General features: G+C 46.2%; 1 protein-coding gene and 1 long non-coding RNA gene across 2 annotated transcripts in view; one reads left to right on the forward strand and one right to left on the reverse strand.

The window, feature by feature from the left end:
- Positions 1-2,516, forward strand: part of LOC120730689 (dachshund homolog 2-like) — a 34,895-nt gene extending 32,379 nt beyond the window's left edge. Inside the window, exon 11 of the mRNA XM_040027151.1 lies at positions 652-2,516. Within this exon, the coding sequence (XP_039883085.1) occupies positions 652-920 (269 nt within the window). The 3' untranslated portion in view covers positions 921-2,516. The remainder of the gene's footprint in view (positions 1-651) is intronic.
- Positions 2,517-5,793: 3,277 nt separating this feature from the next.
- On the reverse strand, positions 5,794-8,356 carry LOC120730661. Its single transcript, XR_005695167.1, has 2 exons — positions 7,698-8,356; positions 5,794-6,251 (listed from the first exon to the last, which is right to left on the reverse strand). It is a non-coding gene; the product is annotated as an uncharacterized LOC120730661 (long non-coding RNA).
- Positions 8,357-12,764: the final 4,408 nt, after the last annotated feature.

Here is a 12,764-nt window from a genome sequence, read left to right on the forward strand (position 1 = left end):
TGTAATGATCTGCTAGAGGGTGTGGGGGGGCCACAGCCCCGTCCTCCAGGGCATGAAGCAGGTATGGAGGAGATCAAAACTCCAGACATCCAGAGGCCCCCAGAACACAAGAGACCAAGGAAGACCAACAGAGGGGCAGCCGCGCCACTGTCCCAGAAAGAGCTGAGGAGAGTCCCAGATGAGGGCTCACTCAGCAGCCGCGGAGCAGAAGCCAGGGGGAGTTGCAGTGACGCGCCCGTGAGCTCCGCCGGCAGCCAGCCGTGCCTGAGTGACCGAGCCCCAGGCCGAGAGGCCGGGGGCACCCCACCTCCGAAGTGGCCCGAGCGAGCCCCAGGCTCCAGGCCCCGATAAGCGGCCGCCAAGGAGTGAGCCGGTGTGTACCTGGACGCCCATCCCCAGACACAAAGAACCACCAACGCACCGATGTCTGAGGGAGTCCGCCACTGGCAGGGGAAGTGGTGGTGGGGGGAGATAGGCCTCCAAACCTTGGAGGGCCTGAGATGTCCCCAGAGAGGTGGCGCCTGACACCCAACCTGACATATAGACACAGACATACAGGCACACACAGACACAAACATCCATTCCCACCCTCATGCTCTCATATGCACTTACTCCATGTCTTCATGTCCTTGACTTCCTGTTGGTTTTCAGATGCTGTGACTCCGGAAAGCGAGCTGGAGAACACCCATCGGGAGAACGCTGCAGCTCACGGTAACGAAGCGCGTCACAGACGCCGCGCCAGCTTCCTCCACACAAACGCCATAATAACACAGCTCAGAGACAGGACGACACTCGGTACTGCAGTACATGCAGTGCTGAGTGTGTTAGTGACCACAGGTGTATCAGCAGAGCATCACACTCGTCGCTTCCTCATCTCTGAAATATTTGAATGTTGGAGTTTTTCTCCCTCTGCTGTTTAAACTCAGCTGTTGGTGTTTTAGACTCTGTGACAGAAACAGACGAATGTTTACAAGCTTCAGTGCATTTAGGTCAGTTAGGGTGAAGCCGTGATCAGACCACTGCAGACGCTGATGCTCGTGCCTGCAGCTCTGACCTCACCTGGTCAGTGTAAACAGGAAGTGTCACACCGAAGCTGTCTGACACTTCCTGTTTTTTCTTCTTCTCTGTTTTTTTGCAGAGCACCGAGTGTTCACCAAACCCCCGCTGCTCTTCTGAGACGCTCGCTGTGACAGAGGAGGAGAAAACGACTCCCATCAGCCACCTGTCTGCTAATGGACAGAGCACAGAGGACACCGTGAAAGGGGCGGGGTTTCAGTGTGATGTCAATAGGTGAAATGTGACCTCACAAGGAAGCTCTGCCCCACGGGATCTGCTCCTGTGACTAATGTGAAAGTGGGTGTGAACTGTTACCTGAAGGGGGCGGAGTCACAGCTGGACGTGTTTGATGTTTAGAAAACTGCATTTGACGGTGACACAGGTGCGCTCCTGTCTTAACGAGCTTAACGAGGCGGCCGTCCCACAATGCTCTGATTTACTCGACTGTATTTTGTTTACTGTCGTTTGTTTTTGTTTTTTATTAGTAAAAAAACGAGAACGAATCAGTGACGAGTTGAGTTCAGAGCCAGGAACTCTGCTTTTGTCACTCACTGCAGGAAGCTTCTTCTCTTGGCTCTTGACGGAGGCCGTCGCACTTTCTCCTTCTCCCTCTCTCTTATCTTTCCTGTTTGGCTTCTCGTTTGTTTAGTCTTGCTTATTCTCTAACGCTCAGAGAGTCTCCCAGACTTGTTCTCTGAAAACCTAAAGAAGAATTATGGATTTGATCAACTGGTCCCTTAATGAAACTCCTGGGCTTGAGAGAGACGTTTGCTGCCAGATACTCGATGGTCGGTTGCATCGTGTGTCTGGCAACAATCTATCAGTTCGGAACCACGATAACAGAGTTCAGGCTGATTGGAGCCGGCTCGGTTTATCGAAGAACAAGAAGCGGCTACAGCTGTTCAAAATCCCACAAGGCTGTCCGACATGATAGACGATGGGCAGGGCTGTGAGGAAGACTGTGTTTATTGAACGCAATATGGATACGATCGTGGAGAAGAACAACGGGAATTGAGAGACTTGGTGTCCTGTGACGGACATCAGACCAACTAACACTAACCAAAACAGCTACCATCTCCATCTCATGCGCCAGCTGGATGCTCAAGACAGCAGCTGACGGGAATAACAAAACTCTCCGTTAGATAACAAAACTGTGTTGTGACTCCCCCCCCCCCCATTCAAGTCCACTCACATCAACTGAAGATTGTTGACTTTTGCTTAACCGGGCGAAAGGACACTTTCTCACACACACAAACACACACAAACACACACATATGCATACTGACACAGACCTCCACTCACCCCCCACCCCCCCAAACGCCTTCCAAGCTCATGTCTTTATGTTGGGAGATGTGCTGATTCGTGTGCTGAGGTGTTTTTCTGTTCTCTGTTGCAGCTCAGTCTGGGGGGAGTTCTTTTTCTCCTCGTCTTTCCTCGTGTGGTGCATTTTCCAGTGTTATACCTCTGACCTGTCTTCCCCATGTGATGTTTGTCTAATGTATGTATGGTCGGAGGGTAAGATGGCGCTGGCAAAGGTCGGCAGCCTTAACCCAACAAATTTCCCACGCGTGGGACTAATAAACGTTATCTTATCAATTTTGTTCCTGCTGTGGCTGAAACACAGCCCGGTTCAGCACTGACAGGCTCGTGGGTCCAAATGATGCTCCACAGAGAGCTGATGATGATGAAGGTCAGAGGGAGGATGATGAAGGAACACACTCAAACAGCTCGCTGACCTGTGAACCAGTAACATGGTTAAACTAACTCTTATAGTGACCTTTGACCCTTGATTACCTCAGCTGCTGAACATGACCCGTGTTTCTTGTTTTCCTGTTACACACAAACCACGCTGCTTTTACAAACTCAGCATTTCCTGTTTGTTTCAAAGTAAAGGACCGCCATTTCAATTGAATAAAAGCCTTTAACCCTTTAAAGCCGGTCGGAGCGGGCACGCTCTGTTTTGCGTAACTATTTTTAAATCCCGGTAGCTCTGCAACCACTAAGCTAGCGCAATAATTTTTTTTGCATATGAAACCGGAGGAGTTGTACTTACATCTCATGCCATCAGCTTGTCCTCGGTCACGGTTTCCTTCCACATATAGCTTTGCAAAAACTGCATCAAAGCGCTTGCAGCAACAAAAACATAATATTCCAGAAACACGCTTTGCCGATCCGATCAGCTGTTTGTAACACTTCCTACGTCCATCAGCGCAAACTATCGCATGTCCGCCATGACCTGTCCGAAACCGGAAGTGACGTAATTTTGCGGAAATGTAGTTTTTTACCATCAGGGCCTTATGAGCCTATACTTGTGTTTTTAAAAGTCATGTTTGACTTTATGACTTTCTGTGTCGTTTCTGGGATGCTGAGGACTCATATTGCACTGCTGGAAATAGTTTATTTTGATGCAGATGCTGTTTTTTTGCAAATTTGCATTATGATATTTATATTTGTTTTTCCTGCAGTGTATAAAAATTGGTATATTTGAAAAATAAAACTATGAAGACACTTAAAATAAATTTCCTGTTGTTGTAAACTATTTTGTGCAACTTTTTTGTATTTACAGTTTTGAGGGATAAGCCTCTTAAATTTCTCTAACTAGAAATACATGTTAAAAAAACAAAAACGATTTTCAATTTTTTTGTAGTTTATTGCACTTTGTTGCAATTTATGTAATTACTATGCACTTAATGCAGACATATTATTACAATCTGGGCTATAATGGTTGTATTGATGTATAGCAACTTGAAATGCTCCCAAAAATGGCTCCACGGCATGTAAAAATATAATATAAGCTCTGGCGGACTTGGTTCTATGGTAGGTCTTAAAGGGTTAAACCTTGCAGAGCTTTTATTTTGAAACATCTTTATGTCACCTGTAGTTACCTGTTGACATAAAGATGATACCTGGATGATTACAGATCTTCCTCCACCTGAATCTACCTGTGACCTCTGGAGCCCATCCAGCAAAGAGCCGAGGTCCAACCCGCGTTCTCCTTCATCCCGATGGAAGCACGGCGCTCCTGTCGGGTCAGGGTCAAACTACCATAACGCTTGAACAACTGGCACAGTTGAAACTTCCAACAGTTCCTGAAAGCATCGGCTCTGTGCTTTTCACTGTTATTAGGGTCATTACGGTAACCAGGCAGGAAACACCTCCGAACCTTCAAATACAACAGAAACACCGTAAAAATCACAAATGTGTAATGAAAGGTGTGTTTCCTGTAGAGCCATCACACTCACGCTCTGTTCTCCGTGCCAGCCTCATGCTGCTGCGACACCATCAGTGTTTATGCACGTGTGTGTAAAACAGTGTTATGTGTGCTCAGATGGTTTCGTCTGTACGTGTGGTTTGATGATGACCATCCAGATCTTTGCTAACCGGACCTCTTTAAGTCTGAGTTGAATGTCTCTGCTGTGAAGGTTAGACTGCACTAACGTCCCCGCGGTGAGTGGCTCTGGCACTTCCTGTGGAAACACATCTTTCAATTCAATTTTATTTACACAGCGCCATATCACAACAACGGTCGCCTCAAGGCGCTTCATATTGTAAGGTAGACCCTACAATAATACATACAGAGAAAAACCCAGCAATCACTGGCCAGATTACTCTTAAAAAGTACATTTTTAATGTCAACAAGATTTTTTTGAACTGGATAAATAAAGGATAAAAGTCACTGCCAAAAACTGACTGCAGCTTCTCCTGTAACAGGAATGTTGCTGGTGGCTCAAAGTGACCTGATGTCATCAATGAGGGAAACATTTGACATGTTTCACGTATCATAGACCAACAAGTTATTCATAGCAGGTTAAATACGAGCAATCAGTGTAGGGCAGAAACCGGAAATCCGTTTTTGGCAGACGAATCTAATCTTTTGTTTTTACACAGCACTTTATCAAACTGTTGTCTGCTACAGAGTTACAAGTATTATACTAATAATATAGCATCCACCATCTCCTGCTTGCATATTTCTGAAAACATCTCAGTGGTGTGGCAGCCACGAGTGAGCCCTGCAAACCCTGTGGATGGACGATGCAGTGGACAGTGGGAGGAAGCATCTTAAAGCTCTTTGCAGACCACCCTGTGTGATTCTCCACTCGCTGACCAGAAAAGACAAACCGCAGGTCTCAGTTGCTGCACCCCATCCACGTCTGATCTTCAGCAACACTGCCAGAGACTTCCTGTAATCTATTACAGTTGTAAAAGAAACGGTCCAGGATCAGGTCACTCAGGTTAATCCTGTGTGAACAACTGTAAATGTTGTTTTTCCATCTTTACTGTGTATTTGAAATATTCTTGTTTAATTGTTATTGTTATTTATTTATTGCTATCAAATAAATATCCATGTAATACTGTTCAAAGTTAGCGTTATGTTCATACATAATAATAGATTGGATTTATATAGCACTTTTCAAGGCACCCAAAGCACTTTACAATGCCACTATTCATTCACTCTCACATTCACACACTGGTGGAGGCAGCTACAGTTGTAGCCACAGCTGCCCTGGGGCAGACTGACAGAAGCGAGGCTGCCATATCGCGCCATCGGCCCCTCTGGCCAACACCAGTAGGCAAGTAGGGTAAAGTGTCTTGCCCAGGGACACAACGACCAGGACAGAGAGCCCAGGGATCGAGCCGGCGACCTTCCGGTTACAGATGCGATTCCCAACCCCCTGAGCCACGGTCGCCCATGTTAAAAATGCCTGTAAATCAAATTAAATTCAGTGACAATTACTGTTTGTTTGAATCAATTTATTAATAACATAAAACCTTTAAACTAATGCAACACATATAACAATGTAACAAATATATTCAAATAAATGCATTTCTCAGTACGTAACTCATTTGGGAACTGATCTTTCTAGAAGTGAAACAGTCGGTCCATCCTCTCCCTGCTCTCTCCTCTCCTCAGCCTCTCTTTGCTGCCTCATGTCCTCTCTGATGAGGTCCAGCAGCTCATCATCTCTTCTCCTCTTCCTCCCTGTCGTAGGTGGCTGAGCCGCTTCGTCATCGCTGTCGTTTTGGTCACCCACTGCTGTGCTTGGCCCTGGAGTGTCCTCAGGGAGAGAGGACATTAGAACAGAGGCTTAGTGGAAGGCATCTGTCCTATCACCTCATCCGTGAGGGCAAACCAGGGCCAAGCACAGCAGTGGGCTTCCACTGACCCCCTCTCCTGAGCCTGGATACTTGCAATCCTAAAGGCAGAGGAAATCAAAAATGACAGCAGGCAAATAAAAACACCACAACAACTCTTAGTAGTTGCACATTTATTAACTTGTGTTCTTAAGAATCATCTTCTTGATAACACACAGACGTACTTTGTATTCTTTAAAGTTATCTCATGTCTTCTGGCCTGCAAGGGGGTGACTTTCCCCTGCGGGCCCATCTTCTCCAGAATTGTCCTGATCACACACAACACATAAGAGAAGAGAGGAAACCATGGCAACTATGTTAATCCCTAAACCCAGCAGAACACCAGAGGAACGCCGTGTGGACATCACAGGTTCTGCACACAGCGGTCCGTGAGTCGTTTGGTACCGGGCCACGAGAGTTGAGGCTCCGCTGTGAAATTTATGGTTTTCAGGGTTTGTATCGTTCCCTGGGTCTTTCCCTTGTTGTAGTTGTGTCTTATTTTGAAAGAAATATTTACACGTTACCATAGCGACCGGGGCGCATTAAGGGGCAGAGAGGAGGATGTTACTCTCAATGTTGGTGCATTTTCAGGAGGAAGCTGCTAATGAAGTTACACAATGACACAGTTAATTCAAGTTTATTATTATATTTACAAAATACCCGTTTTTTCTTGGTCGTATCATTTATTTTGTTGTATTTATCCGCAACACCTTAAAGGCCGCTCCCTGTCTGACATTAAAAAGGTTGGGGACCGCTGCTGTGCAGCATGAGGGTTAATAAAACCGCACTCATATGAATAAACTGTACACTGATTCATTCTTGTACCTCCACGCCACAGGGGCCCAATCCTGCACCCAGTGAAGAGGTGATCGTTCTCTCCTCATTTTAATAAAATGACTGTTTGGTCTTTGTTCCCCACAACATGTCACCATAAAGATTAATTTTAAAAAATCAAAATTAGCTGTATGTAAGCAGCAGTACATGACAAACCGTGGGACCTACCATACAAGCTGGTTTAGGCTTATTAAATAAAAAAAACCCAACATGTCTATGTGTAACAGGTGTATTAAAAAATTATTTATATTTCATCCTGCAGTGTTGTTTTGCTTTGTCAGTATCGATTATGTATATGTGCTTATTTATTTATGTTTATTTTCTGAATTTATATTTTGGGAGCTTTTATTTTGTTTGTGTGACCTTTGACTTCCCATGAAGTCACTTCCTGTGTGCTATTTTCCTCAGTTGCCTAGAGGCCCCGCTGAGGAGAGTCATGCAGAGTCCAGTGAAGTGAAGTCGCTGTACTGTTTTTATTTTAAACAGTTCTGGGAGAATAAATCCGCCCAGCTGGCAAAGTGAGGGCTGACTCCTCGGGTCACTCGCACAACGCAGAGAACTCACAGCAATCAGAGTTTAAGGCCAGACCGGCTACACGTGCAGATGCCCGAAGCTTAACAACACGACCGCTATAACAATTTAACTTTTGTACCACCAGATGTTCACATACTTACATTTGAAAGTGTTTTCCTCTCCCGCTCCGACCACCATCGTTATCAGAAAGTCTCCTGTATGGCACGTAATGAATCCTGGTAGGACGCGAAGGACACATCGGACCCATCCTTCAAATTTGGGGAAAAGTAGGACGCATTTGTCGCCACATTTTGAGCGCTCTTTGAATTCGGACAGCCTTCGTCACTTCACTGTGACATCATTGCCTCCAAACACGTCCTCGGGAGGATCCTTCCCCTGAATTCGGACACAGCTAAAGAAATGATCTGACATCGCCGTGTTGGTGTTGATCCTGGAACAACATTTACTATGTTGATCTGGGAACAACACCAACATGACGATATCAGATCGTGCGCTAAAGACATGCTGTGGAAGAGAACCAGCGATCTGGAGACAGATCTTCATCATCACTCTGAGGACAGTCGTCTGTGAGAGTGCTGAGCTTCAGCTGAGCTTCAGGATCAGAGACCTGAGAGAGCATGATGTAAACATACAAGCCACCCTTCCCGATCTTTCTGGGAGAATCCCAAATTTCAGTGCCCCTCCTGAAATTCTCCCGGAGCCACCATTCACCCAAATTTCCCCTGATTGTCCACCCAGACAACAAAAATGAAAAACCATATCCCAGAATTCATAGCGCAGCCCAGCCAATTCCAGTCAGTGTTGCCAACTTAGCGACTTTGTCGCTATATTTAGCGAGTTTTCAGACCCCCTTAGCGACTTTTTTTTCTAAAAAGCGACTAGCGATAAATCTGGCGGCTTTTTCTGGTGTTATTGGAGACTTATTTATGACGACTTTTTGACGTGAAAGGGCGTGTCGCTCTTACTCTCAACAAGCAGCGGTGCTGCCTTGAGCACCTCACCCGTGCTAAAGCGCTCACAGGCGGAGGATAGACCTCCCCCAGCTGCTATCAGGGCAGGAGACGTTCACACCTGTGCGTCCGAACTGCAAATGAATCGCACATGAGCGAAGCCGCTGCTCCCGCACTGACTGTAACGCAGTCAGTTCTTCTTTTACTCTTATGCTGTTTTGTGGATCACAAGGTTTAAAACTACTTATAAACACACACACACACACAGTAACTCCACCAGAGCGCCTATTTCGGGTCACTTTTGCCGGTCCAGGCCCGGATAAAGGAGCAGGGTTGGAATTGTGACATTAAAAAAAACAATAATTGCTAAAAGAAATTTAATTTGTAGTTCTAAATAAACTCTAAATGCATTTAGGACGTTTTTTACTCACTTTATGTCTCTTCCACGATGTTATTTCTCTCTCCAACAATGTAGGTTACAATTACATTAGCATGACCGATTATGCAAATTAGGTGATGACGTCATTTAGCGACTTCTAGCGACTTTTAGGACAACCAATAGCGATTCTCCTTACTGAGGAGTTGGCAACACTGATTCCAGTTCCCAACAATGGCTACTACTACTGCAGCTACTTAGCTTTAATATTACTCTTATTACTCCTTCTGGGTCGCAAAATAAACTTTTAACATATTTTCAGGCGAGAATGTAACTGTGTGAACTTCAAATACCTGAGCCGGTGAGAACTGCGGACTCCCGGCACATCGTTTTCAAACCCCCGCGATCTTTGGATACTCAGGTTAAACATGATATATAATGTAATTGTTGGGCTTTTTTCAGTGTTTTGTTTGTTCGTGAGTAAATCGTTTGGCTGAGATTAAAGTTATTAGATTAGATTAAACTTTATTAATGTGGTTTTCACACAGCTGAATAAACGTCAAACAGAAAACTGATTAAACAGAAGTGATTTGGTCGAGAGTTTACGCGTCCGGTTATATTTAGATAGCAGGGAGCAGACGGCAGAGTTTCACTCCACCGAGAGAGTGGTGACGTAACTCTGAGGGCTAGACCGTCACAGTCGCTCACTTCCAGCCTACCCGGCTTTCGGAGGACCCGGCCCACTTAGACCACAAAGGTGGGTGCAGCCCGTCTGGACAGCCCCGGCTGGGGGACAGTAATCACGGTCACATTTAACTTACTTTAAATAGATAATTTTAAACAAATAAACACTGTAAAATTGTGTGTGTGTGTGTGTGTGATGGTGGCATGAATTGTGTCATGACATTAACCTGCTGTGATTTGACCCATTTCCACTCGCTAACAGACACACACCTTGTTCCCATAGCGAAATAAATAGTGAATAGTGAAATAAATGAGGACAGTGGGTCAGCTCACTGACACACACACACACACACACACACACACACACACACACACACACACACACACACACACACACACACACACCTGCACATAGAGGGCCTGCACTGTATGAATCACTGTGACTCAGAGCCTGAGCTGCAAACGTGTTTCCTGTGTGGGTCGATTGAGACTCGTCTGTTTACAGTAAACCTCCTGAAGCAGTTAAAGGAACACGCTCGTCCTGATTGGCCGATCAGACGGCAGCTCAGAGGGCGAGGGCTTAATGAGCAGCTGATTGATCGTTAAATTAAAGCTGAATCAAAGTTTGAGATAAACTTGAAATAAAGTCTGAAGTTCTCAGAATAAATCAGGTCATAAAAAAGTTCAATTAAACACAAAGTTCCTCTTTGATGTCCACACAACCATTTCCTGTCAGATCTGCGGGTGGGCGGAGCTGCTAGGCCTCATTAGCACATTAGCACCTGGAGAAGCACGCACATCCATATTCATGAGTCCAGGCGTCCATCACACTCTCTGGGTAATTAGCTGCTCTCGTTAGCCTCTCTGATGCTAATCTGGGGACGAACTCGTCCAAACAAACAACAACAAAGAGTTTGATCTCTTAACGAGTGCTGTGCATAACGAGCTTAACGAGTCCTGTAAAGATGAGGAACGCCTAATGAGATCAACAAAGAAACAAGCTGCTATCACACACACAGCTCAGAGCAGGTCTGACGACTAGTGGTGGGCGGATCGATCCAAATATCGATAGTATCGATCCCAAGTCGGGATCGGATCGATACTAGCCTGGTTAGATCGATTCTTTACTTTGCGTTCTGCTTGTTTGCTGTGCTTTCGGCAAAAACGAAACAGCCAGGCTGGACTCGCCGCTCCTGTGTGCAGGAACACTTTGCTCCCCCCTCTTATGTTTCGGTGTTGCGCTGACACGTCACGTGACTTAGACACTTTGGGGGTTATTAAGTTGTTTACATATTAATTATATATTTTGTTTTTGTTGTTGAGAATTTTAATTGTAATTTGTGTGTTATAGTTTATCAACAGTATTTGTTTTAATTTGTTTACTGGTTTGCGGCAGACCCGACGGCATTTTCATGCTTCGCAGCATCATTTATTCTTAAAATAATCACACGGTTGCTGTAACAGTACATTCAACGGCTGCAGCTCTCCCGCTGGCAGCCGCACACATCACCACCACCAAACCTGCAGCGGCATGGCAGAACACGCCCTGCCACATACCCCCATCGCCCGCTTCACCCCACCCCGCGAGCAGGCGAGGGAATCGGCCCGGACCATCGGCGCCCCCATGCGACAGGGAAGTGTCCACTCTGGCGGTCGCCCGCGCCTCCAGCGGAAGCCCGGGAGCTGGCCTGATGGCCACCCATATGGCAAGCAGCGGCGGTGCAGCAGGAGTGGAAGTGAGCCGGGGCTCAGAGGCAGCTGGGCAGACGGCCGGCACGCAGGACCATGCAGCCTGCGTGCCGCCTTCAGGCGTGGCAGGACCCCCACGCACCTCGACCTCCGTCTCCAGCTTTGCAGGGCCCGCTGGCGCGCCAGCCTCTGGCTCACCCCGAGCCGCGCGCTGTCCACCCTTACAGTGATCACCCGGTTGCTGTAACAGTAGCCTGCATTCAACGGCTGCAGCCCTCCTGCTGCCAACTGTACACATCACCACCAAAAACAACAACAGCACAAGCAGCGCACAGGTTTTAAGCCGGCGAGGCATGATTGTAGATGCAGTGAAGGTGAGTCCATCTCATCTGCAGCAGCATCGCAGTACACGGCCACCACAATAATAAAGCATTTTTTATTTAATTATAAATAAATTATTTCTCCTAATTACGTCCTGGGTTTTAAGTAATTAATAATACAAAAGGAAAAATCACAAAAAACACTTAAGGTCATGAAAATTAATTGCGATCTAGCAATTCAATGAGGCATCCACCCTATTTATTGAAAAGTATCGGTATCGGCGATACTGGCCCGTATTTACTTGGTATCGGATCAATACCAAAATATGCAGTATGGCCAGTGTTGGGGAGTAACGGAATACGTTACAGAATACATTTCGGGGCATGTATTCTGTAATGGAATACATTTTAAAAGTAACCTTCCCAACACTGAGTATGGCACACCACTACTGACGACCTCGCTAACCAGTTCCTGTGGATCTGTGATGTGACCTCTGACACTCAGCAGATGTGGGCGTAAACGTCTGCTGCTCGTCCAGACTCGAGCGAGCACTCGCTGTCTAACATCTACCACAGCCAATCAGTGTTTGTGATGTCATCATTCCAGTTTACTTACTTTAAATGAAAATTAGATTAGCTTCTTAGATTAGCACGTCTAGCGTTAGCACATTTTGTGAGTCTGCCAGCTGTGAGCTCAGAGGACAGATGTGATTTCTATCCTCTGATTGGCTAAAAACAGGTGAAGCTAAAACTACAGTGATGAGTAACAATAACCTGACGACACAGCTTTAAGGACTGTAAGCTTTCTGTGTGACGGCCAGCAGGGGGCGACGCCACTGAGCTTCGTCACTGTAAATATTGTTCATCCATAAGAGCTGACTGGTTAACAGGTTGTGACTGATGAGTTGGTAGCCAATGCGAGAGCAGTGTGAAGTTTACTCTGAGCGGCCATCTTGGTCACTCATGTGGGCGTCTATTTTACTTTAGGCCAGATCTCGAATATCGTAATCTTCCCGTTCACAGACATCAGTGATACAAACTCAGGTTGTGAGGTCACGACGTCACACGTGTTAAAAATGATACTAATCAGTCTGTTCCTGGCCCCGCCCACTGCAGCTCCATGGATACAGCTGATCAGCACACATCCTCCTGATTGGCCGTCTTTATAGAGAAACCGCAATCACAGCA

The sequence above is a fragment of the Simochromis diagramma genome, unplaced genomic scaffold, assembly GCF_900408965.1.
Source record: "Simochromis diagramma unplaced genomic scaffold, fSimDia1.1 OVJJ01000773.1, whole genome shotgun sequence".
Classification (NCBI taxonomy): Eukaryota; Metazoa; Chordata; class Actinopteri; order Cichliformes; family Cichlidae; genus Simochromis; species Simochromis diagramma.